The 27273-nt window shown below is 38.7% G+C and overlaps 1 protein-coding gene across 1 annotated transcript; it reads right to left on the bottom strand.

Annotated features, from left to right (window-relative positions):
- Nucleotides 1–475: 475 nt before the first annotated feature.
- Nucleotides 476–26281, bottom strand: Smp_100120 (er degradation-enhancing alpha-mannosidase-like; the record flags this gene model as incomplete). Its single annotated transcript, XM_018799794.1, has 10 exons — nt 476–1051; nt 3253–3423; nt 7488–7584; nt 9343–9587; nt 11337–11540; nt 13628–13719; nt 16852–17065; nt 25747–25888; nt 25919–26022; nt 26057–26281. The coding sequence occupies 10 exons, from the start codon at nt 26279–26281 to the stop codon at nt 932–934; spliced, it is 1614 nt and encodes a 537-aa protein (XP_018651548.1). The 3' UTR covers nt 476–931.
- Nucleotides 26282–27273: the final 992 nt, after the last annotated feature.

Below are 27273 nucleotides of genomic sequence, written 5' to 3'. Positions count from 1 at the left end.
GTACATTAATAATTCTATCTGGTATCCATTAATACTTTATGTGGTACCAGTTTGTCAAGAAGACGGCATTTCTCTGAATACCATCAGTTACATCTAAGGGGCAAGACTTATTTTTTCAGGAGGGAAAGGTGATATGTAGAGCCAATCAGAAGTAGCCGAATGAGATGGTCGATCGACGGCAATCGGAAGTGACCTGAGGGACAAGTGCATTTCACAGGCTAAGAAATAAATCAACTTCCCTAAGGATTACAGTGTTATGTATATGAATAAGTATTTGTGCATTTTATTCGGTAGTCCAATACACTTTCTTGCCCAAGTAGTTAGTTCTGAGGGGGGGGGCAATGCATAGCAAATCATGTATCAATGTCAGATTTTGAACACCTTTCGTCACAACACCATTTTACGACAAAATTTTTCAAAAACGAACCACTCCTTACAAAAAAACCTTCAAATGATGCAGAACAGAACGAAATCTACACAATTATATATCTTTAAATATATTATTATTCAATAAGTTAAAACAAGGCAATTTATTGTACATTAAAAGAAAAGACAATCTCCTGAGTATAATTATTACATCTATAGTGAATAACTAGAAAAATAATATTAGTAAGTAAATAAGTAGTACATACATTATTACGTAAATTCTTTTTTAGAAAAAAAATAAGAATAATTGAGCATTCTAAAGAAGAAAAATTATTGAACACACATTGATAAGTTTAGAAATAAGTCGTTCCTTATTTTTAAATTATTCACTTTAATAATAATAATAATATTAATCATTACTATTAGTTGCCAAGATACATGGGATCCTCCCAAAGGACAAATAGAGTAATGATGTATCCAGTAACAAAAAAAAAGGGTTTAAAAATACACCAACAACAACAATAAAATGATTATTAGTATTAAAAAAAACATAAGAAGAATACATCTAAAGATCACAGTTTATATTAGGTAAGGAAGCAAATTTTGCATGAATATAAACACCAGTTGCTTTCCAAAGATCATCGTTCATTGGATATTGTGAAGAGGTCAATTTAATATTGGGACACTAGAAGAAGAGAATTTTTTTAAATAAAAAAAAGAAATGAGAAGGAAAGTTCCATGGGGCAGTAAAATAACTTGGAATTAAAAAGGAATAAATATTTTTTCTTTAATGGTAATGACCTAACGCTACTGCACCTTCGTGACGCAACCGGTTAACGCGTTCGAAAAGTTGGTGATTCAAAATAGCCCCCAAATGCTCTGGTACGGCCGAGAGTGGAGAGAGTCCACTCTCCCTCTCAAAATGCTCTCACATGGCCAGCGAATATATAGCCTCTGCCAGGGAAGTCCTACTCACTGCCTTCTCGTGGCATTACTGTTGTTTACGAAAGTGAAAGGACGAAAAGCGAATGTCCGGCGCTTTAACCGGGTTGGTGAAAACGGCGCATCCAACTAGGGTAGTTGGAAAACCCTGATTCTAAATCAATGGTGCACATGGACTCCGCTATCTTGAGGGAACAAATGGCGTATGAACCAATCGTTGGTCACCGGCTACCATGGGACTGCATCACTTCACGATGCTCCACTGCCTCGTGGATCAGATCTTTACGTCAGAGGCTCCGTGTGAGACCCCCTAAGAAAACCACCTGCTTCAGTTTGGGCAAATGGGCATATCACAGCTCTCACACAAATCAAATAAGATTTGTATGGCGCATATGTATCTGGTGCTTTCTTGTACCAATATTTATGTGTTTAAATAAATAACTTATTCTTTAAATTCTTACTATGCAAGACAGATTGGTTAATGAACGATAAGAATAAGAGTAGCAACTTAAGTTTTGAGGAAGAAGTTGTACTGACTAGTGATATTAGAGTATAACGGCAGAAAGGTGTTACTACTATAGTGAGAATAAGTGATGATGATACCTACTCATAACGGAAGGAAGACTTTATTAAAGCTCTATTCTAAAAATGTCACCTCAGCCCACGGATTCCTGTCTCTTGTAATAAGGCCTTACAAGTATGCAGATAACACATCAATAGCTATTCTCAAAATCGTTTATATGTGGCCGGACTCAATCATTTGTTCTTTGAGCTCCGTAGTCACCTTACCAGGTTGCCAATATCGATCGTTTTCTTTTCACTTTTTAAAAAATCTGCTATCTTCCCTGTTAACTCTTCTACCATGTCTGGATAATAGTGTGATGTATGCTACTCTTGTTGACAGATGTAAGTAGCATGTAACACCAATCAGAAGTGGAATGCTTGTCAAAAGAAGATTGAACTGAAAGGAATAGGAAGGAATTGGAAGAATCATGAACGATGCAAAGGATAACTGGTGGAAGATGTGCAAATGAAGGGTTGACATTAATTTCACGGCTATTATAACGAATTTAAAACTAGCAATATAATTGGACGAAACGGAATGAAAAAAATAGAAAAATGGCTATCAGTTTAATGTTATTCTTCCATCACTGTGTATAATGAGAGAACAGAGAATATGAATCATTTTCTATACCTAATGTTCTCTATTACCATTGATACTGTTACGATTCGACGATTTGCTTTGCTAATTTTATCTCCGTGTTGCGACGGCGTGAAAACTTGGACCGATGTATACATGTTCTAGGTTCTAATTTGCTGAATAACTAAGTGGTCATCCTCTCAATAACAGCTGATCATCATAATAATTATCATTATTATTATTTAAACACATAAATATTGGTACAAGGAAGCACCAGACACATATGCTCCGCACAAATCTTCTTTGATTTGTGTGAGGGCTGTGGTACTACCCAGGTGCCCAAACCGAAGCAGGTGGTTTCCCTAGGTAGCCACACCTGGAGCCTTTGACCTAAAGGTCTGATCCACAAGGCCGTGGAGCAACATAAGGAGATGCAGTCCCATGGTAGTCGGTGACCAACGATTGATTAATACGCCATTTGTTCCCTCAGGATACTGGAGTCTATGTGCACCATTGGTTTAGAATCAGGGTTTTCCAACTACCCTAGTTGGATGCGCCGTTTTCACCAACCCGGTTAAAGCGCCGGACATTCGCTTTTCGTCCTCTCAATTTCGTAAACAACAATAATGCCACGAAAAGGCAGTGAGTAGGACTTCACTGGCAGAGGCTATATACGCGTGGCCATGTGAGAGCATTTTGAGAGGGAGAGCGGACTCTCCTGAGTCTCGGCCGTACCAGGGCATTTGGGAGCCATCATAATAATAACAATACTTCAAATTATGAAGAAAAAGTTAAATACTTACAGAGCTATTTTTCACAAAGTCATAACCCTGAGAGTTATTGAGGAAGGTAAATGGATTCATATGAAGATTTTTCATTAGATTTTGAATTCGTTTAATTGGAAATAAATGTGCTTGAGTACTGAATACATAATCATATTCATTCACATTGACGGGATTTAATTCATCGAATAACTACGAGAAGAAACCAAAAGGAACAAATATAATTGTAATTATAATGATATTGATAATTTCTTATGGTTTAATAATAATGTGTTGTTGATATTAAAAAAAGTGAATTAGTCAACCTTTTATGACCTATGAATTCAATCTGCACTAAGAATGATCTGATATAAATGACATTGATCACCACCCAGTGATCAATCAATTGTAAATACATGTCACTCCTACAGGAGGCCAGTTGCAGTCAGGAAAGCTCAGTGGTAACGACTCTGACAAGGAAGCTGGATGACACGGGATCGAATACGTCACAGAGCATCAGTTCCCTCAATATTACAGGTATGCCTTGCTGACGAGTGCCAAGTAGCACAAAACCTAGGTCCACGATTTCCTGTTGACTACCTTCAACCAAAATCTTTCCTATGAATTAAGTTAGTTTGACACTAATACGTTGATCTACATGTCTATTATACTTTAAATCCTGGATATGTAGTGGAATACGTAATGAGATGTAGATTTGAATAGGACTTAACAAATAGAACAAAACATCAATACAAATATAAAGATCTCAATCTGTTACTAGATCCACCTTCCCATCAACTGCTCAAATGTACTAAAAAGTCGTAGTGAAAAACTTGTGATGTACAGAAATAATCGTTTGTAAATAAGGATGATTTGATAAGTTATCAACATACATGGTATGTGTTGATGAAAACAACAAACATGAGTGATTTCTTGTGCTCTTTATTTTATGACCGATTCAGTACCAAGATGATTTTTCATAAATTGCATTTGAACCATCGACTAAGAGAGACAATAGAACACAAACTGATGGGCTGGTCAATTCAAGAGATCTTTAAAGTGTTCTACTCACCTGTTCCCCTATTCCTGAATCTCAGTGATTCCCTTGCCTTTTTTGTCATTGACTGCTCGCTCTGGTTTACCATATTTCTCTGATAGTCTTTTCGCTGTATCATATTACTTTCTCTTGCAGCTTTTCCGCTGTCACTTCTAGATCTTCCATGTATTTCCGCTGGTCAGCTCTAATGCTCTTCTTCACCCTCTTGTTTACTTCTGTGTATTCGATCTAAAGCTCGGCTTTCATTGACCTGGTTAGTCTGTTGTTAATTGTTCTCTTCTTATTCTTCCTTCCTTGAATCTTGTCCGGGGTTTCGATAGAGCCACATTCCTTATGATAATGCTTATTGCGGTCTAGAACCTCCTCACACGTTGGAGTTAGTGTCTCTATGATCCCATTCCAGTTATCTTCCACAGTAGTTTCTTCTTTCCGTAGTTCCTGTAGGGCTTGGAACCTGTTGTTCAGAGTTATCTTGAATTCGTTGAGTATGTCAGTATCTCAAAGGAAGACTGTATTGAACTTCTGTAATGCTGTTTGTCCAGTTGTCCAATGCTTCTTTAGCTTCAGTTTCATATTGGCAACCACCAGTTGGTTGTGATCTGAAGCTATGTCAGCTCCTCTCCTGGTTCTCAAGTCTTCCATTAACCTTGTGAATTTTTTACTGATGCAGATATGATCTACCTGGTTCTCTGTGGTGTCATCCAGCAAGACCTATGTAGCTCTGTGTGTGTTGGTGGGGGATTATTGTGCCGCCTATAACCATTTTGTTGGATGAAAATAAACTTGCAAATCTGTCACCATTCTCCTTCCTTTTCCCAGTCAGCTCATGTCGTCTCATTATATCTTCAAACCCGATGTTGTCTATTCTGACTTCGGAGTTAAAATCTCTCGTCAAGATAGTCGGGTCCTTTCCTGAGTATTTCGCTACGACCAATTGCAGCCTTCAACTCCGCCTGTATCTTCTCCGGGGGCTACTGCCGGTCCCAAGCCCGGATAAAGGAAGAGGGTTGGACATGGAGTTAGCGACCCCATCCCGTAAAAAACCAACTCGCTAAAAAACGCTAACCAGAAAAAATTATTCAAACCATTTAAACTCTGCCCTGGGATTTGAAGGAATAAGTAAGTAGTTGCAGCCTTCCATGAAACTGATCTTCATCGTCTTCCATTATACCATTGGTGGATGTATATAACTGGATAACACTCATTGTAATTACCTCCTTCTTTGTTATGAAAAATGTCTTGATAATTCCGGACTCATGAGATTCCCATCCTATAGGTGCTTTTCGTGCCTCTTTGGACAGCATCAATGCAACTGATTGTGTGTGGGAGGTATTTTCGTCGACCGTATTACAACAGCATCTCTCATGAATCCAGTTTTTTCTATTCAGATTGGGTCCAATGGGTTTCACTTATTCCGAGTACCATCAAGTTGTATCTCCTGACTTGGACTGATGCATATATGTGCCTGGTCCTACGTTGTAGCTGACTGACTGACTGACCTGACTTCTGTAGCTATTTTATTAGTTCACCTAGTCTCCCACACCGTCCGGACATTCCCTGTACCTATATTAATTGTTGGTCTGGTTGTTAGAAGGAGCATAGACCTTGTAACTTCCGAAGAACCTTAGCCTTTACCATGAGACTTCATAACTCTTCTAAATGAAGATCATTCAACTTTCATCTTCAAGCCCTGTCCTTTATCCTGGCTCCGAACTGGCAGTAATCCTAGAAGAGCAACAGGCGGAGCATAAGTCGCGCATAAATACATAAACATAGTCAAAATCTTACAACGACGATTGAATACATGGAGTATCACCTTCAGTAACCGTAAAAAATGAAGGACATCTTATCATACGGGAAATTCCAGTAGATAGAAAAGTCCAAATTTACTGGAGGAGAATAGCACTACTGCAGGAGATGAAAATAATTTTTGGGAAATTGATTATCTTCCATAGTGTGTTATGTTATGACCCCAGTCCAGATACCCAAATCAAAATATTAATAAACTAATAAACCGAAGAGTTAGTGTAGTAGATGGAAGCAACACAAAACATATTTCAACCGAACTGATACTAAGCCCCTACCGAGAACTCTTGACCTAGTTTATGTTTACTCACACTCCATCCGATGATGACAAGGAAAAAGTAATTATTTATATATTTTTCAAAATAACCTTGGGAATCGAAAATATAGGGTGCAATTGTTCTGATGTCTGATCCTAGTTTATTGTGGTCCAAAAATTTAAAACTATGACACTTACAAATTCCTTATTTTGTGTAATTCGAGTTGAATTTTCGTGAAATAATACATTACTGTTAAATCGATTGAGTGCTTGCGTGCCCTGCTGATTCCCGCCAATCAGAGAGAAGTGAATTATCGATCAGAGCAATGATACACAAAAGCCGTATGAGCAGTCTTGAGTACTTATCAGTCCTGCTTTCTGCCTAGCCCAGCCAGTTAAGTCCAGAACATCAATAACAGCCTCAGCAACATGAATCCTTACTCTCAAACATACTGGGTTTATATACCAAACAAACTGACCACATCGTACCATAAAACAGGAAAACAACATTTGTACAAGATTGAGCCAAAGGTGGCTGTGAATAGGGGGGACAGTAATCAATAGACTGGGGATAACTCAAGAATGGTAAATCGTATAATAATAGTTCATAGGTCAAAATGAAGCTTGTGATAAGAGGGACAAGAATATGAATAGTTTAGTTACTTAACAATTATACAATGGGAAATATACATATCATATTGGTCCATAAATGGTCCCCAAAAGTTACCATTCATAATTCTCTTCGGGATATAACTATTACCAAACATATTTCATCATCTTTCCGTAGGTACATAAGTCACTGAGACAAAATGCGTGAACATGACCAAGGGACAAAATCTATTACTTTAAAATGGCAGTATTTAGTAATCCATGTTCTTAACTATCTCAATATACACGTTGTCTAATCTATTTCTTAATTAATACTAAACAGATGTTTTCTTTTATTCTACAAAATCTTTTACTCATATTCTGGCAGAAATTTGTGTTGATGATGTCGTTCAGAAGGATGATGAAAGCTCCACGACTAAACCATCCAGCTCAGAGAACAAAACTCCATCAGAAATATTCTTTTTAAAGACAAAATAATTGTAAGGTTGAAACAAAGAAAATTTCAAGGTTAAGTGAATTATAGCTAAATAACTGTATTCATGAACTTACCAAATATAAGTACTTCAATGTTTCACTTAGAAAAAAGCTTTCCATACGATCTTCTTTAGATTTATCAATTACATTATGAATAGTTGCAAATCCACATCTGGAAAACAAAACAAGCACATTATACAGTATTAGTAACATAATGTATCCATTAGCGACTATGTTTAAGAGGTGATTTCTCGGAGTTCGAGTGAGAAGTGATATTTGACCATGTCGGGTGCGAGCTACCAACATCATCAGAGGACTGTCTACAATATTACAAATTGATTGACATTTAAAATATAAACGACTGAATGCTAACACAGATATTTAAAGGTGAAGTACTTGTTGTGGCCTAAATCTGATTCCTTTTTGATCGTATGAATGATTGTTTGTTGTCAAAATATACGTACTGTCTATCCTCGTATGTAATAAATGACTTATTCCGCGTTGGTGAACCACGGAGTTAAATACGTCAAATACGAGAATGGATTTAAAATAAATATATTTTCTACACTCATTGATCTGGCCAGGGAAACAGAGTGATGAAGCGAATAGAGGAGAGAGAAGCAAAAATGATGCGCACTGGAGATGGCTGGGAAGCCAACTCGAGAGCGAAACGAAAGATAATGCGTATTGGAGATGGCGGGGAAGCCAACTCATTCTAAGCAAGCGTTAATCAACATTTATAGTCAGACAAAAATGATGACAGACATATGATGAATAGGATACGAAGGGTACACATATACGCTCATATAAAAATATGGTCAAGGTTAATAAGCGAATAATTAACAAGATCAAAATATGACTCATGATGTATAGGTGAATTAGCTTGGCCAGAAGCTAGAATAAAGTACATGGGCTTAACATATAAAGCGATACTACATACTCACCCTACAACCCGAATATTCTGAGTCTGATGTTTTAGATTACCACTAATCAGGAGTTTCATACTAGAATAAAACGGTCGTTAAGTACTTTCTGGTTTTTAACAGTTGCTTAAGTTTATTCTATAAACGACTAGAACTATGAAGTTGCTGTAGTATGATAATATTGAACTGATAATTTACAAGTAACAGCAAACCGGTAAGGTGAGTGCACATAAGTAGTTCGTTATCTTCATCGGTATAATCATTATATTTGTGTGAGGGCTGGGATATTATGTAAACAAACAAAAATAAGATAGACAATTTTTCGTGTACACGTTGAACCTAACAGATTCGCGTTCATCGGATGACAATTCAATTAGTCAAATAAATATATTTGAAATCATGAGTCAATTGAATCTAGACTACCATGGAAAACCTGAAAGCACTAGACGGCCGTTTCGTCCTATTGTGGGACTGCTCAGCAGTGCGCATCCACGATCCCGCCTCGCAAGATTCGAACCCAGGGTCTATCGGTCTCGCGCGCGAGCGCTTAACCATTAGACCACTAAGCCGGCATCCAACAGTATTAATGTCTAACTTCAATTAATCCACAAAATTGAGCAACCGTTCATCATTGTCATCAGAGTTGATATCCCACAACAGACCTGGTTGAACTCCACTGGTTACTGATTCTCACTAGAACTCCAGGAAATATCTCTTGGAGCCAGTCACTAGTGAGCAGCAGTGGGAATTCATTTGTACCGAATCAGTCTGGATTTAGTTAACGAATAATTAATATATGTAATTTGGATATGAGCGTATCGGTAAGATAAAGGAACGTTTTTAGTTTTTAATAGATAAATAGTTCCTTATCTGTTAGCAATATTTGTTTTATTTCTGGCATCAAGATATATCATACTTCAGTTCCAGTCGCATTACAGTTTTCTATTTCTCAATTCCTAAAGTTAAAGCTATGTGATAAAGTTACTAACTATATAAGAGAAACTTACTCAGCTTTAGTATATTTATTGATACCATCCATAATATCTTTGCCAACATGTAAATAAAAAGGATGTTTCGTTGCTCTATATAAAAGGTATGTCGATTCAGCGAATTCCGGACGAAGTGGATAAAAGTACAGTTCGGGTTTCTCAGTCATAATATTATAACGTTCTGGAGGTAAACCATAAATTTTCCAAATGAAATAATGTACAGCATGATGACAAATTGCTTCATTTAAATCACCATGAAGAACCTACATTAATAATAATAATAATAATAATAATAAATAGAGAGAAGTTAATGGTAAATAGCATAGATTGTTTTATCGAATGTTAAACTATGAACTATTCAAAATCATATAAGTACTAGCGGGCTAAAATTCCAGCTATTACTTCCGTAAATCAGGGTCGAATCGGAATGAGCTAACTGAGCTATTTCTCGAAGACAGCAAATATGAATATTTGTGAGGAATAATGAGTTCATTTTATGTTGCGAGGTCTAAGTTGTTACAAACATCGACATACTCATAGATACGAAGGTGATCACAGATGAATATGTGTATCATGATGTAGCGAAGATTCCAATTGAGTTAATAAGGTCGCAAAAGAAGTTGTTTGTTTTCGGATAAATAAATAAAGTTTGAGAAGGTGAGTTCCAGAACATCGAACTAGTGACTGTTCAGTAATTTTAGACGACTTGAGATGTTATGATAGATTGTATAAATGACACATAAACTGTAATAGTTTTACAACTTTATGTTTGACTCAGTTTGAAATTATTTGGGTCATCCCACTATTGATGGTTTTGACTGAAAATTGATCAGTGTTGGATGGTACATGGGCATCTTTTGCAGAATGCCGCGATATATCCATTTTGACACAATTCGATATAGACCAGATGGAACTTGGCTAACAGCGTAACCCATGACGTGCGTTTCGTCGTATTTGGGACTCAACAGCTGGATGTATTGCAGAATGTAGGCGCATCCAACTGACGGGTCCCAAGAAGGAGGGAACGCACAACTTAGGTTCTACTACTAGCCAAATTACATTCAATCTACGCTGAATCTGTGTTGTTCAAGTTTGTTGGAATATACAATGTTTTTATTAAATTAGTATTTTGATTCCGGATGTGAGTCGAGTGAGGTATCGTGACCAGAGAATATTAAACAGTATTTACAACAAATATTTCAACAAAATCACCCAAAATGCTTCTAATGAGTAAATTTCTATACGCACAAAAGTAATTTTTATGATGAACTGATCATCTGTTAGAAAGATATTGAGAAGCACGATAGTGATCAACTTGCAAATAGATACTAGAACGCTTTTATTTATTTCAGCCTTCAAACCAATAGTCAGAAATCTGTTAGAGTTATCATGTCATGGTCGAATTACCCTTTATATATTCTTTGCCTGCTCCAACTTAGGATTCACAACAAATTTCCCAATTACTTTACTCGATGAGGATTGATCACATGTTTAAATCTGTTATTTACATAGCCACAGTTAAGATTGATAATACTTACGCGTTGAAGGTAATGAACATAAACAAACGATTAGTTCCCTTTATCATTTTGAATAAAGCCACAACAACAATTGTTATCACAATTCTCTCTGTCACTATTGTCCATTATAACCCAATATTATACTTGAATGAGAATACAGTTGTAAGCAGTTGAAGAAATAACAATAAAATATTATAAATTCATATTGCACTGTCTTAATTGTTTGCTTTTTGGCTTTATTTAAAAGTAGGAATTCTTATGTCCTACTACTACAGGTTATATATTTTAGAGCCCCCAAATGCCCTGATACGGCTGAGAGTGGGTAAAGTCAGCTTTCCCTCTCGAAATGCTCTCATGTAGTTTCATTTGAAGAGCATTTTACACTGCATTAGTTCCTGTGTTTACTTTTACGTCAATATTTTGATCCATAGAGCTAGGATGCAGGAGTTATAACTCAATTGATAAGATTATGTTATTCTTAAGAAATAAACTTACTAATACACCAGACCAGGCTGACTGTAATGTATCTATCCAATGATTGACTTTATTACCAGAATACATATCAACATTCCAATAGATTGGTGGTGAACCACTACCAGATAAACATTGAGGTCGACCAGTACGTAAATGTGACTGAATGCTACTTAATGCTTCGTAGAACATTTGTCCCAATTCATTATCACCAAATAGAATATATGCCTAAAATAAATAATATTATTAGCGATAACTGAATAAGAAGATACAAACTGAGAGTATATACATATATATATCCTTGCGAGATTCTAGTTCATGCTATAAGGTTTTAGAAGAGTTACCACTGTAATATCCCGGTTTCCAAAGGACAAAAATTAATAATTTGATTGGTTGATAGGTGCGTTTTATGAGTCTATTTGTTATACAATCCACTGGGTTAAATGACCCGATATTGTGGTCCGCTTTGTACTAATGGTAATAAATTATGGATGGATAATTTTATAAGCATATCAATTCTATAATATTTGATTAAATTTCATCTTTACAATAAGCTTTAATGATAATAATATTATGATATAGTTTTTTTCTCCAGTGTCTAGGCTAAATAGGTGTTAGATAACTTGCAACATGGGTATTGGTGTACAATACAGATAACGTTTCTTGGAAATGATGATACATTAGAATAAATTGAATCATTTTTAACCTTATTGTACACTTGATTATTGTGATTTTTACAATTTTTAAAGTATAGCCTAATGTCGGTGCAGTGATACGATATTTATCAGAAGGGGGTTTTGTAATTTTATAGATGAGATCATGAGTCAATTGAAGTTAGACCACCATGGAAAACCTGGAATCACTGGACGGCCGTTTCGTCCTATTGTGGGACTCCTCAGCAGTGACCATCCACGATCCCGCACTCGCGAGATTCGAACCCAGAACCTGCCAGTCTTCTGCCAGAGCACTTAACCGATAGACCACTGAGCCGGTATCCAACGGTGTTAATGTCTAACTTCAACCAACCCACGAAATTGCGCGACCATCTTCCATTGTACTGAGGTAGATACCTGTCTCTACCTGACATGGATTAGCTCCACTGGTCACGAACTCCAGGAATTACCTCATGGAGAATAGTATGATATATAACTATGATTGAAAATTCTGATTATTTGTGAATAATCGATTCATCTGGAAATATTTTTCATCGTGAGCTTTGTTATGTCCCGAAAAGAATAATGAATAGTTTTTTTGGGATGTGTGCTGATTATCATAGTGATTCACTATATACTAAATCAAACTCTGACCTCACATCAAATGTTATCGATCCTTATCATCTAGTCAGTTCTAGCAGATTCTCTATGGAATGCGGGAAATATGTTATACAAAGAGTCACCTTAAATGTAACTTGGGAATATGAGAATCCAACGCTATTTCGTGGGGGAGGATATAATCGGGAAATTTAAAATCCGGATCTTTTCAAAAAAGGGGAGGTGTGTTATGTCCCGATAACTATAGTTAATGGTAACATTGGGATCCATTTATGTACCAATATTATGTGTATATTTTTATCGTATAATCGCTAAATAACTCAACTATTCATATTCATGTTCCCTTTATCATGAGGTTTATTTTGAACTATAAACTATTATTATACAATTTACCATTTATGAATTACACCCAGTCTATTGATTACTGTTTCCCTTATTCACAGCCACATTTGACTAAATCTTGAACGTTTTTCTCCTATTTTATGGTACGATGTGGTCTATCTGTTTGGTATATAAACCCAGTATGATTGAAATCAATGATTCATACCGCAGAAGCTGTTATTGATGTTCTAGACTTAACTGGCTGGGCTAGACAGATAGCAGGACCGACAAGTATTCTAGACTGGTCGTACGGGTTTCGTGTGTCATTGGTCCGATCGATAAACCACTACTCCCTAATTGGCAGTATTGTCATGTTATATATTAACAGGGCATCCAGGCAGCACAAGTTACAACAGTCTGCTTTGTCATTCATTTAATAGGCACAAACTTGCTTAAACAAATTTTGGGTTACTCTACTTAGGCGAAAAATAAAATTCATACTCGATTTCTCACACCGAATTAAGTGAAACGAGACTAGAACACGTGATTTAATGGTTGTCTTGAATTCTATTTCATATAAGCTTTCGGTTTGGTACTACTAAGCATCCCCCAGAATAAGACAAAAAGATGTCTCAATACCCAGAAGTTTTCAATCCTCTAACAACTAGTGACAACAACTATAATTGTAATAAGATTCATAACAGAAGGTAAATTTTATTTTACTTTATGTAAATATTCAAAAAATGAATCTTGTCCAGCACCGAGACCACTCATTCGATTTATCCATTCGCCTGAATCTACATCGATTGTTGAGCCTGTGTAAATGTTAAACAATAAGAAAAATAATTCAAACTTTTTCCCAAAGTTGCCGAAATAAATATTACCCAGCATATTAGTAGTCACATGTCGATTAATGCATTGTGCGAGGTGAAACAAACGGTTATAGTGAGTACTTTTTAATACTATTTAGTTGCTTTGACAATAGTCACTCGTTAGACAACATTCAGAAGATATCGATGATCGAATAGCAGTGACTTACGCCAGGGCTTAATGTACATGCACTGATTTACGGTAGAATAAATTCATATAGCATAAACACGTACGGAGTTGTGAAACGTTAGTCAAACATTACGCCGAATCACAACCAACCTGCCTATTTTCCAATCAATTTTATGAAAAATGTTCAGCACTGATTCAACTAAGTTGAATAATGTGTAACAAGATAATTACAGCATGCATTTCAATGTAATTGTTTTACCAGGAGTGGTTTTCTGAAATCGTTTTGAAGGATACTATAGTTTTGTGAAGACTAGTGAAACAAGTGGAGCGAGGCTCCAAGATCAAATCTATTAGTTAAGATTTGTGTGCCTTAACTAATTAAGCTACCAATCCACGACAGCCCACTATGTAAAGATCAAATTTAATAAACTTATAGTGTTGATAATTTACAGTAATTAATCACTAAGATTTCAACCCACCAGAGTAGATAGGAGTTACTTCAATAAATGGATAATATATGTAATCTTCCAATAAATCGAGAAGTGAACCCCTAACGTTTCGCAAAAAACTTATAAGTTGATTATAAGCAAACATGGATGATGGCTAGCAACGGAATCCAGGACACGCGTTTCGTCCTACTTCGGACTCGTCAGCTGGGTGTATCTGGATCTTAGAGTTGACGTCCACTCCAGGACTTGAACCCAGTAACATCCGCTCCAACCGTCATCATTTTGTGCACTTAGCTACTGAGTCCAGATAGCTACTAGCTTGCACAACAGGGTGAAGTTTTAATTCATTTTTTTATTGTTTGTTTGAATCAATTGCAGCCCTAAACATTAATAAGAAGATTCAAACAAACAATATAAAAATGAATTGTAAGTCGACTATTCAGAGTATAACATAAGACGTAAGCACAGAAAAAGTTGATGAACATTTAACTTGAGCTGTGTGAATAGTTCGCTACCCCTATTTCAATACTGTGAACAAAACTACTTCTATCCTCTTCTTTTCTTCGCCCACTAACTCAAGTGAAAACAAGTTGAGTACATGAAACTTTCTAACGTTGACTCAGTAAGATCAATTAAAATACATTAGATTAATTGACTATATATCAATAAAAAGCTATTAGAATATTCGAAGCAGGTATTCGTCACTAACACAAATCATCTTAGAAATGAAATGAAATTCTATTAATAATGTTTATTACTGAATAATTTATTGTAACAAAATTTCAACCCAACTGATGATGATTCGCTTCTCATAAGTTTTAACTAGGGATTTCATATTTTTTATTTTGTTTTATTTATACACATAAATATTGGTACAAGAGGGTACAACATACATATGCGCCTCACAAATCTCATTTGATTAATGTGAGGGCTGTGATACTGCTCAGGTGCCCAAACTGAAGCAGATGGTTTTCTTAAAGGGCCACACCCGGAGCCTTTGACCTGAAGGTCTAGTCCACAAGGCAGTGGAGCATCGTGAGGAGATGCAGTCCCATGGTAGTCGGTGACCAACGATTGATTCATACGCCATTTATTCCTTCAGGATGCTGGATCCCATGTGCACCATTGGTTTGGAATCAGGGTTTTCCAACTACCCTAGTTGGACTTTCTGTGTCCACCAACCCGGTTAAAGCGCCAGACATTCGCTTTTCGCCCTCCCGATTTCATATTACCAACAAACATTCAATTAGATGTTAAGATACAAAAGCCTATCGATATCACTTGTCGACAATGATGTATGCAGTCAGTCAGTCAGCTACAACGTAGGACCAGGCACAGTTATGCATCGGCCCAAGTTGCCATACCTTGTCAACACAACAAGATGAACAGCGGATCCATAGAAGTAGTTAATTTAGTGGTGGTAATATATAAAAGAAAGGTTGTATATAAGGATATGTATGCATCAGAAATGAAATTTATTTATCATTTGAAAGAATAAAATATAAACGACCATAAAACTAATTAACAGAACAAATGATAGAGAAAAGTAAAATCAGGAAAGAAAACTGCCGGTCTAACATTCTCTGAGTTGTATATGCCAAGCTTACATAAATTAGAGTGAGACTGGAAGGCTTCAAGGACCCATAATATATAAAGGAAATATCAAGCTAGCGAGAAATCGAGTTGAAAATTTTGTAGTTTAAAGATTTATCTAAATCTTGTTTGATTTTTTTTATCTCTGGTTATAACCGTTACATATTGCTACGACCCAGCTATTCCTATTGCTTAGTATTCTTGAACAACAATGCTCTCGGAAAGTCCCCAAATCAGAACACGGTTGAACAGGATAGAAATTATATTCCGAATAACAAGGGTAGATAGAAGTAAGAAGCACAATAAGAAAAACGTTGGTATATTTATAGTTTTTACATGGGATTCTAGAGTGTTCTCCAAGTGTCGACTAGCGCTGATTGGATAAGAATTAGCCACATAACTACTCGATGAGTATTGTTTCGTGATAAAAAACTAATTGAAAAGAAATATCTTCGCCCGATTTGTTTTTTTTTTATTTTCAAATCATTTGCTAATCTCATGATTAGTATTGATACTTTTCACATCTAGTCGATTGTTCATATATTCAACAGGTATCAAAAAGTTTGAAATATAAGACCATATCATGTAATCTCTAAGGCAACTATCACAAACTAATGATACATATTGAATATAAGTAAGCGAATACAATGTAAGATGATCTTTCCAAATCGGATAACCAATTGCGTTATTAGTTCGGAATAAACCCTCAAATAATGATATATAATAATATACATGTATATTTTATAGTAATACTAATACTAAAACATAAAAATGTTCCATAAGTAAGCCAAATGGAATCTACTAGGGTAGGAGCCATCTAATTATTTATTTGCATGTGCTGACTAAATATTTGCAACAAACAAAGCGAGTTAGTGGGCCATAAACAACAGATGAAATAAAGCTTACCAAAAAGTCCAGAAACACTTGATCGCTTTTTCCATAAATTTAAAATAATGCGGCGAGCTATCGAAGCGTAACTAGAATCATTGAGTAATGCACTTAAGGAGCCGAATTCTAGTAACAATGAGCCAGCACCAGCGAGGCAGTTTTCAGTTGTTGTATTATCTTTCAGACCAGAATCTAGGTAAAATCGAGGGTAGGGTATTCCAGTTGGTGTGTCCTTTAAATCAAAACATGAAAGGATTAAAAACATTAGTCTCATAATGCTTTTCAAAAGCCGAAAGCAGGGTTCTAATTGACGCCCATGGGAAATTATCCACTCTTGTAAATAGCCAAACGAAACACTCAAAAGAACGTCTATTTGAAATTCTGACATTCTCCAAAGAGCTTATCAGACCGTTGGGCAGGTGGTAAAGACACTCAACCTTAAACGACTATATTTCAGGTTAAAAACCCACTCGAGCTACTCTAGTCTGGGATGCCGGGTAGTATGACTAGCTCTTATAACTAAAAGTACGGCTCGAAATAAAATATACAAATTTGAACTTGATGAGTTACACCTAGTGATGCCATCGTCTAAATGAAACGAATCCGATTTCTGAAAAAGTAAGCAAGTATGTGAGAAATCGGAGGTGATTAACAGGACCTGGCTCAGGCGGATTACTCTTAACACAGTAAACGAGAATCATCCGTCAAATTGATTTATATTAAATGAAGTGTACGTATTTCGGTGGTACCCTCATACAATAGTTAATTACTTCACTTGCACAGATAGGGTGAAAAATGTCTTTATCACCATGACAATGATCATCACCAAAATTATTTGATTAATTAGGCCAAACATGAGAATTTTAGTAAGTGTTGTTGTGGGATGAGCCAAAAACTCGACTGTGAAACATGCAAAAGAGAAATCTCTTTGGAAACAAACTGAGAGTGAAATATCACTGGATATTGGTGGTCGATTCTACAGTAGTACCTGAAGACCCACATAAAACCGTCACCGTCTCAAATAGTCTCGATGTGGCTGTCCCAACTGACAGGATATGGAGGATAGTGCGTGAAAAAAAGAAATAAAAAATGTGAAAAATTCCCATATGTTGTTCTAAATAAAAAATGACCACAAACAGGGCCCGTTTAGTTGGCAAGACTTTGGTGGACTCACAAACTAAGTCACAGAATACTCCCCTAGAGTATCAAAGGAGGAAAATACTTAATCCTAGTGTAGTTGGAAAATGTTTGATCTCATCAAATTTTATTGTGAGTAATTTGCTCGAATCAAACTACTCTTCTGATCCAAAAAGCAATCAAAGAAAGGCTCCCAGTAGTTAACAGGCAGGAAATGACAAGATGATCGAAAGCCGTGAACACGAATTTCAGAGAAGTCAAGTCTGTTTCGAGTTTAATTACTTTGAATCTCGAGGAGTCAAAAGAAAACTACCCTACTAAAAGGTATGAACATGAACTGAAGTTATGGTAATCTGCCGGAAGAGGTTTTCGGAGTACATGTTACTGAAGTAATAAAATTCAGTAAGTGGGTTGGAGGCTAGACACAACTAAGGATCTCCAGATTACCACTCGAAAGTTACGAACACAGGAATGTTACACAGAATAACGCATACAAAACTCGTAAGTCGAATGATCGTGTCCGACAAGATTGGTCACTTGTGAATCGGATCAAGTGAAAGACTGCCATTACTGAGTTAAAAATTCGAAATAGAAATGGCGAAATAAACCTTTGGATTCAGGGTTTTCGAGTAGTTCAGCTAAAGCTACCGAGACATGAACAAACAAAAAGAGTGATTCTCAAAGCACTTTGAATGTGTGCTACACAAGCATTCGTAGTCTTGAAAATAGAACATTCGAGCTAAGGTCGATGATGGACGAACTATATCACGATCTAACTTTTTTCATACAAACGTAGTGCAATGTAGATATGGACTGTTCTTCAATCACTGCAGGATGTATCTGTATTAGAAATGATCGAGTTATAAATCCTAATGTAGGAGGCATAACATTATACGTTAGAGATCACTTTCGTTTACTTTCGAGTACATCATAGACACATGATAGTGGGACATGTGAGGTAGCTTATTGTACAAATAAATCTAGTATTGGTGTCTATAAGACGTATATACAGTAGTCCACGTTGTCTTCCTGACGACTTTGTCTTAATACATATCCGTTCTTGAAGTAAGGCCGACTGTTGTCTCATCGTCGGAGACTTCAACGCACCACATATCAATTGGATAGAACTTACAACTTCGGGTGAATGTTTTGACAGAAGCCTGATGTCAACCGGTGTGCATATTTACAATATATCGTAAAACCGACACAGATTGACTTGGGACACGAACCTCCATTGCTGAATCTTTTCTTTACACACCACAGTGATGATGTCATTTAGTACCTCCCTCCACTACCAAACAGTGATCATGTTATACTGTACTTTAGGTTTCAGACAATATACAGTATTTATCTGCTTCACCTCGTTTTAATATCTGATGGGCTAACATTTTAGCAATTACAGACTGTGCTACCTCACAAGATTGGTCGGTGAACGTAGATAGGTCGATGGAAGGAAAATTTGAGAAGTTTAAAGCCGAATTCGAGACCATTAAAATTCCCGTCCATTCTATGGTCAACATGTAGGCTATCACATGGTCCTTCATGGATCGATAAAGAAACGCGAAAGCTGCTAAGGAGTAGGAAACGATTCTGGCACTTATTCTTGTCAACAGACCACAAATAAATTAAATGTTAACACTGAAAAATGCGGAATATATGTAAAAAGACCATAGGTAGATGCCACGCTACTTACGAAATATTATCTATTTATTTATTTAAACACATATATTGGTACAAAAGGGCACCAGATACATATGCGCCACACAAAATAATGAAAGTAGGAAGAGAAGGGATGAAAAGATAAGGCGGACTGAAATGTACAACCAGAAGACTCTTTCAGTTAAGAAAGTTAGAACCACTCTTTATGTAGAAAGTAAAAGAAGGTTGCAGCAGGATCGCCACTGGCTTCTATTCTGAGCCATATCTGATAACGTCTCTAGCCACTGTGTTGCACCATCTCTCGGACCCCAGCCAGCGAGTCGTGAAGGACCAACAGAAGCTAGCCCTTTGCAGCTCTCTTTCATGCCACGACACCATGTCATACACTGACCTCCTCTCCGCTTTTTCCAACCAGTCCCAGAGTCGGCAAATAATGCACGACGTGGAAGTCTCTGGGACGACATTCGTAAAACATTTCCAAGCCACCGAAGTCGGTGTTTCAAGATGGTGACACTAATCGAATTATCGTCTCTGCGCCCGAACACACGATGCCGAACCTCTGCATTACTAGCGTTGTGTTGCCACTGTATGTCAGCAATCCTTCGGAGACAACGATGATCGAACACAGAGAGTCGTCTGACATCCTCAACTCGGAGAGGCCAGGTTTCACAAGCATAGAGTAAAACTGCTCTCACCGACGCGTTGTAGATCCGACCTTTTACAGCCAGACTAACATCACGAAGGTGCCAAAGATGGCCCAGATTGGCATAAGCCGCTCTGGCTTTCATTATACGTGCATCAATCTCATCACTCACGCCACCACCAGCACTTATATAGCTACCTAGATACACGAACTTCTCAACTACTTCGATCTCCTCACCATCCAGGGTGAGTACAGGATTAGAATCCTGCCAGTCTTGTAGGAGTACTTTGCACTTGGAGGGTGCAAAGCATATGCCGTACCTGCGGACACTGATTGCCAACTGATTAAGTGCGGATTGCATGCCTTGGGCATTATCGCACAGTAAGACAATATCATCCGCATACTCAAGGTCGAGAAGTCGTTCTCCAGGCAACATATCCACACCGCCATTACTTACATCCATCAGAGCTGTTTCCAGGATGTCGTCGATGGCAAAGTTGAAGAGGAATGGTGAGATCGGGCAACCCTGACTAACCCCACTGCTCGAATGGAACAAGGGAGAAAGGTGGTTGTATGCCCTCACTCTGCCTGAGGTGTTCGTATACAGGGCCTTTAGGATGTTAATGAACTTCTCAGGCACACCCTTCTTCAATAGACAATCCCAGAGAACAGTCCTGTCCAACGAATCGAAGGCAGCCCTGATATCAAGAAACACTACGATTGTTGGCCTGCGATAAGTATGACGGTGTTCTAACATTTGGCGGAGGGTGAAGATGTGATCAATGCATCCTCGACCAGAACGAAAACCAGCCTGCTCCTCGCGAGTCAATCGTTCTCGGGTTTTAAACAACCTACGAAGAATGACAGAAGCCAATAGTTTGGACGCAATCGGAAGTAGACTTATCCCCCGATTGTTGTTACAGGAACAACGTGAACCCTTTTTAAAGATAGGGACGACTATTGACTCATTCCATGATGTTGGAACACTTTTTTGCTCCCAAACCTTTGCAAACAACACCGTTAGTTCCTTAGCCAGAAAGTCACCACCATCTTTAAAAAGAGCCGGAGGTAAGTCATCTGGGCCAGGTGATTTGTAGCGCTTCAAGAGTTGGAGTTCCTTGCGGACTTCCGCCTCGTTTGGCGGATCAGCCGTCACCGGCCATGGGGGGCAGGACGAACTGGTTGATGTTGCCGGAGCAGCAGGCCAGTTGAACTGCCCTTCGAAAAATTACGCCCATCGTCCAAGATGTCGAGAGATGTTAGTGATTGGCATCCCGTCATCCTCGTAGATTGTTTCACTTACACCAGACTTCTTGCTGCTAGTGGCTCGGATGAGTTGGAAGAGCTTCAGGCAGTTACTAGATGCAGCTGCTGCTTCCATCTCATTAGCACGCTCCGACCACCAGGCTTCTCGGTCCTTACGCAAGCTTTGCCCGATTTCACTACGTAACAGCCTCCGTTTGTGGTCAAACTCACGGTCACCTGGAGTAGACCGACGGGCTTCCATCAGTTGTAAGGAGCCAGAAGAAACCCAGTGCTTATAAGCGGGACGTTTCGCGAAGCCGCAAGCGGCTTTACTCGCCATTTTCATGGCGTCGTGAAGATGCAACCAATGCTCATCTATACTTTTCGGTGGGATGGTAGCTAGCCTAGAAGCTAGCTTCGTTCGATACTTACTTGCAACAGAAGTTGCAGCCAGTTTACTAACATCGATCCGTTGGTGGTGGTCAATCCTTCGGCCACTGAAAAGTAAGGTGAGATTGGCGCAGACCAGGGCATGATCAGACTCCAGATAGGTACTCCAAAAGGAGCGGCAGTCTTGTACACAACCACGCCAGCGGTAGCTGATCGCGATGTGATCAATCTGAGTCTAGGCTTGAGATGCAGAGGGAGGACGCCAGGTGGCACACCGGCGATGACTGTGCCGGGAGTTAGTGCTAGCCAGAAACAGGTTGTGGTCTGTGCACAGTTGCAGCAAACGGTCCCCGTTATCTGTCCTGCGACCAACAAGTCCCCATCGGCCACCTAAACGACTCTCTTCTGTGCCTAGACGCCCGACCTGAGCATTCAAGTCTCCGGCTAATACTACAATATCTGTCGAACGCGCTTTCTGGAGAACTGTTAACTGGTGGTAAAACTCATCCTTGATTGCATCCGGGCTGCAATCTGTCGGGGCATAGGCGGAGATGACGAAAAGACACCGTTTCTCACGCCAGTTTCTTCTCACTTTGATGGAACTTTCTAATCTAACAGCACATAAACGACTGTTAATGGGGATCCAATCGATTAGTGCTGCCTCAGCCCTAGCGCTTAGTGCAACACCAACGCCTGCAAGACCGGACGAAGATGCCACAGAGTCCCCGGATAAGCGCACGTGAAACAAGCTTTTCGAAGCGACAGATGGAGAGCGAATTTGTAGTACTTCACTAGAGTCTTGAATACGGGTCTCGGATAGACAACAAACATCAACATTAAGACTTCCTAAAGACATAGCCAGCCCCATCTGTTGTCCGATCTGCATTAGTGTGCGAACGTTGAAGGAAGCCAGCTTGAACGGCGTACGTGGTTTCAGAAAGACTGCTTCAGTATTCGTAATCGGTGGAAGCATTCACTTTCAACCAGACAGTGACTGGAGATCGTTTAGATAGGACAGAGTTTCCACCATGGGCGAGCTACTGCATAAGTTGGAAAGGAAGGATACACAATTTGGGAATAAAGGGAGTGAAAAAGCGACGTAGTAAATAATAATAATGATAATAGTAATGTAAATTGTCTTTCTTCTATCAGGAACGAGAGCAGTGTAGTTAGTGTAGTGCGTCATTTCATGTCATTTGTGTGTGGGCTGTGATACTGCCCGGGTGCCCAAACCGAAGCAGGTGGTTTTCTTAGGGGGCCACACCCAGAGCCTTTGACCTAAAGGTCTGATCCACAAGGCAGTGGAGCATCGTGAGGAGATGCAGTCCCATGGTAGCCGGTGACCAACAACAGGTTCATTCGCCATTCGTTCCATCAGGATACTGGAGTTCATATGCACCATTGATTTGGAATCAGGGTTTTCCAACTCCCCTAGGTAGACGCGCTGTGTCCACCAACCCGTTTAAAGTGCCGGACATTCGCTTTTCGTCCTCTCAATTTCGTAAACAACAATAATGCCACGAAAAGGCAGTGAGCAGGACTTCCCTGGCAGATGCTATATTCGCGTGGCCATGTGAGAGCATTTCGAGAGGGGGGTGGCCCCTCCCCACTCTCGGCCGTACCAGGGCATTTGGGGGCCTACTCACGAAAGACAGCATACGATAGCCGTCCTTTCCCAAAGCGATTGTTTTCGTACATTAAATGAAAAACGAAACGCAGTGACGGTATTCCTCCATTACTGTTGCACGAAAATGCGCATATACTAGCTGAATCAGACCTGGTCCAAGCTGAGACTTTATCGAACTATTTCGGCGAAGTATACTTTACGGGTAATATTAACAATACCCATAACGACGCCACTGATACCAGCTATAAGACCTGTACATGTGACTGAAGGGGCTGTTCTTCAATTGATCATTAACCTCAGACACCGAGTCCTGGTGGGTTACATCCACAATTGCTGTAATCACACAAACACTACTTCAAGGCCATTCACGATGTTCTTTAACGTGTCCGTTTCCCACATTCAACTCCCTAGAGATTGGAAAGATGCTACAGTTAGTCCTATATTTACATACGGAAAAATCGTGTCTAACTACCGTGTCAGTCTAACCAGAACATTAGTTGAGCTAATTGGAAAAGTAATTCGGGCTTTATTATTAAATCATGTACAACCATACAATCTGTTAACTCCTGAGATGCACGGGTATAGGAATAAGCATTTATGTTTAGCCTACTTACTGACTGCGAGAGAGGACTGGACAACAGACGAAGACAATGGTCTACATCTCTATGTGACATTCACATATTATAGTAAAGCACTTGATAAGGTTTCTCACTTAGGACTTATGCAGGATCTCTCGAACTTCGGAATATTATGTGCTATACAGGAATGGATAAGAAACCTGTAATGTGGTCGAAAACAGAGAGTGAGGGTGAATGGAACACTATCTGAATGGAAGTCGGTCAAAGTGGAGTACCCAAAGACACCATTTCAGGACCCCAACTTTTCCTTCTTTATATCAGTATTACTATTACTTAAACACATAAATAATGGTACAAGGAAGCACCAGATACATATGCGCAACACAAATCTCACTTGATTTCTGTGAGGGCTGTGATACTGCACAGGTGCCCAAACCGAAGCAGGTGGTTTTCTTAGGGGGCCACACACGGAGCCTTTGACCTAAAGGTCTTACTCACAAGGCAGTGGAGCATCGTAAGGAGATGCAGTCCCATGGTAGCCGATGACAAACGATTGATCCACACGCCATTTGTTCCTTCAGGATGCTGGAGCCCATGTGCACCATTGGTTTGGAATGAGGGTTTTCCAACTCCCCTAGGTGGACTTTCCGTGTCCACCAACCCGTTTAAAGTGCCGGACATTCGCTTTTCGTCCTCTCAATTTCGTAAACAACAGCAATGTCACGAGAAGGCAGTTAGTAGGACTTCCGTGGCAGAGGCTACATACGCGTGGCCTTGTGAGAGCATTTCCAGAGAGGGCGATCGCTCTCCACTCTCGGCGGTACCAGGGCATTTGGGGGCAACAGTAAGTTAAGACCTTAACACAACTGCGCAGTGCAACTCAGGAGCCGCTAAAGATCCTCGACAGTTACGGCTCTTTCGTCGAGCATTCAAATGTTTTGACGAGATTTTTCGGAATTAAATACCACTCTTCTAAGACCACATCTAAACTACTGTATCCAAGCAGCAGGTTCATGTCTTATTAGGGACACAAACCCTCTTGAGCATGTTCAGTGTGTGAGAACAAATCTAGTGAAGGGTATCTTCAAACTCCCTTACGATGAGCACTAAAAAGCAAAAATCTTTTCCCCTTTTCGTATTGTAGAATACGGGATTACCTAATATTAGCACTCCGAACCTTTAATAACGATTCGGGTGTTTCTGTCTTATATTTTAGCTTTCTCCAGAACTTATCATGTCCAACGCCCTAACACAGATGTTTGATAAACCGCGACCTAATAAATCCAGAGTGGGGTCCCGTTATCAAATCTAGTGGCGAATGGCCAGAATGCCCTACATGAACGAGTGGTATAAGACGCATTAGTGAACATTTTCAAGGAGTTGGACCTACACTGGAAAACGAACTGTAAGAATTAATTCAGGTACACTAACCAACTATCCCTCTTACTGAAGATGGATTGAAGTCACCATGGAAGATCAACTAAAAATTCTGAACCAACGGAGTTGAACCTAGAAAATTAATAATCAATAAGTCATGGCCTGATGTTTAAGAAAGCCCTGGTGGGTTTTATGCCGAATTTAAATTACTTACAGGGTAATGGACAATTATTAAAACTGTTAAAAGGAAGACTTACGGAAAGAGCGTTCAGCATCCTGTTCGCTAGATTATGTGCAAGGTTCAATAATTCGTCGTCATATCCCGGTGGTCGCAGATGACCAAATGACTCGATTGGGTCTGTAATGATTATATGTGCTGATAAAAGACCTCCCAGGACTCTGAGACAATACAATTGACTAGTAACCTACCTAATAGTTGCTTCGAAAATTTGAACCCTTGTCTTTTGGTTAAACGAAAGGTTTTTGGTGACTAAACTAACTGCATTTTTAAAATCCTCGGTTTTGCCCATGATCTAAGGTTTAAATTAACAACCATACATCACTTACTGCTAACGTATCAAGAGAGTCTACAAGCGTGAGTAGATAGTCACCAAGAGCATCATTCACATTTATATTATCAGGATTTTTGTGATCATAACCACGGCCAACGCAGTCAATCGGGTTTAGTTCATCATAAGGGAATCCATATTTTAAGTAACTATCATATGCGAAACTAAACATGTCATGAACCGAGTTTGCAAGCAACTTTTTGTCACTACTAGACATATCCATATTTAGGAAGTTTAGCCAACGCCTAAAATTGGTAGAGTTGCTGCTTTTGAAGGTGGAAGGATATACATAGTGAAAGTCTATCCAAAACAAGTTGATAATCGTAAGGCCAAACAAGTTAGCAAACCCCATTGCAACTGAGGTTTGACCCTAACTCGTGGGACATTTGAACATGGAGCTTTCAGGTCATACCACACGTAACATTCTTGACCCATTCAAATAAAAGGAATATTCTATAAATTTTTGATGATTTCACCGCTGTCGTAGTTGAATATTGGGAGCGATATTTGAAAAAGACAGCGGTATTGGCCGGGGTGGATTTAATCTCTACGTTGTCACGTAAACCTAATGTATCGCGAATTGGAACAATGGGCAGGTTTACGTTCATTTGATTAGTCATATTATGCAGTGTTTTATAAACAACCAGATTATGCTATGAATTTCGCTCCCGTTTTAATTTTTATTTGCTACGTCTGACTGTCTTACTCCGGACGTGTATTGAATGCTGGAATGATATCCTAAGTCACAGTAACTTTAATGACATCGTTGATTTTTTTCAAGTAGACCGTTGATGAATAATGCTACTGGATAAAGGTTTGTTATGCTGAAAACTATGTTTCTATGAGTGAGCGACTGTTGTCTCCAGTCTCAAAACAATATCGTTTGACTTTTGTTAGATACGTCTTACCAGCACATATTTCGTGTTTTGGGTTAATAAGCTTAACTACCGTGAACAACATGTTTGTTGCAAATAAAACAATAACTATGATGCCTGGTTAGTTTAGTATTCTTGGTTATCGTTTAATAAAGTTCAGTCGATATAATTATCCTAAAGTGTAGTGATTGAAACATGTTATGAAGCAGATCAGTTTTGCAGGTAGAGCTGCTCACTCACTTCTGTTAGTATGCTTAAGCGTCACAACTAGAAAACGATTAATGAGAAATTATCTACACATTACAGCTCCGATAAGCTGAAATTGAGAGTTTCAAATTTG

The sequence above is a fragment of the Schistosoma mansoni genome, chromosome 3 (genome assembly GCF_000237925.1).
Source record: "Schistosoma mansoni strain Puerto Rico chromosome 3, complete genome".
NCBI classification, from domain to species: Eukaryota; Metazoa; Platyhelminthes; class Trematoda; order Strigeidida; family Schistosomatidae; genus Schistosoma; species Schistosoma mansoni.
The sequence above is the reverse complement of the archived record's forward strand: the minus strand, read 5'-3'. Positions and strand labels throughout refer to the sequence as shown.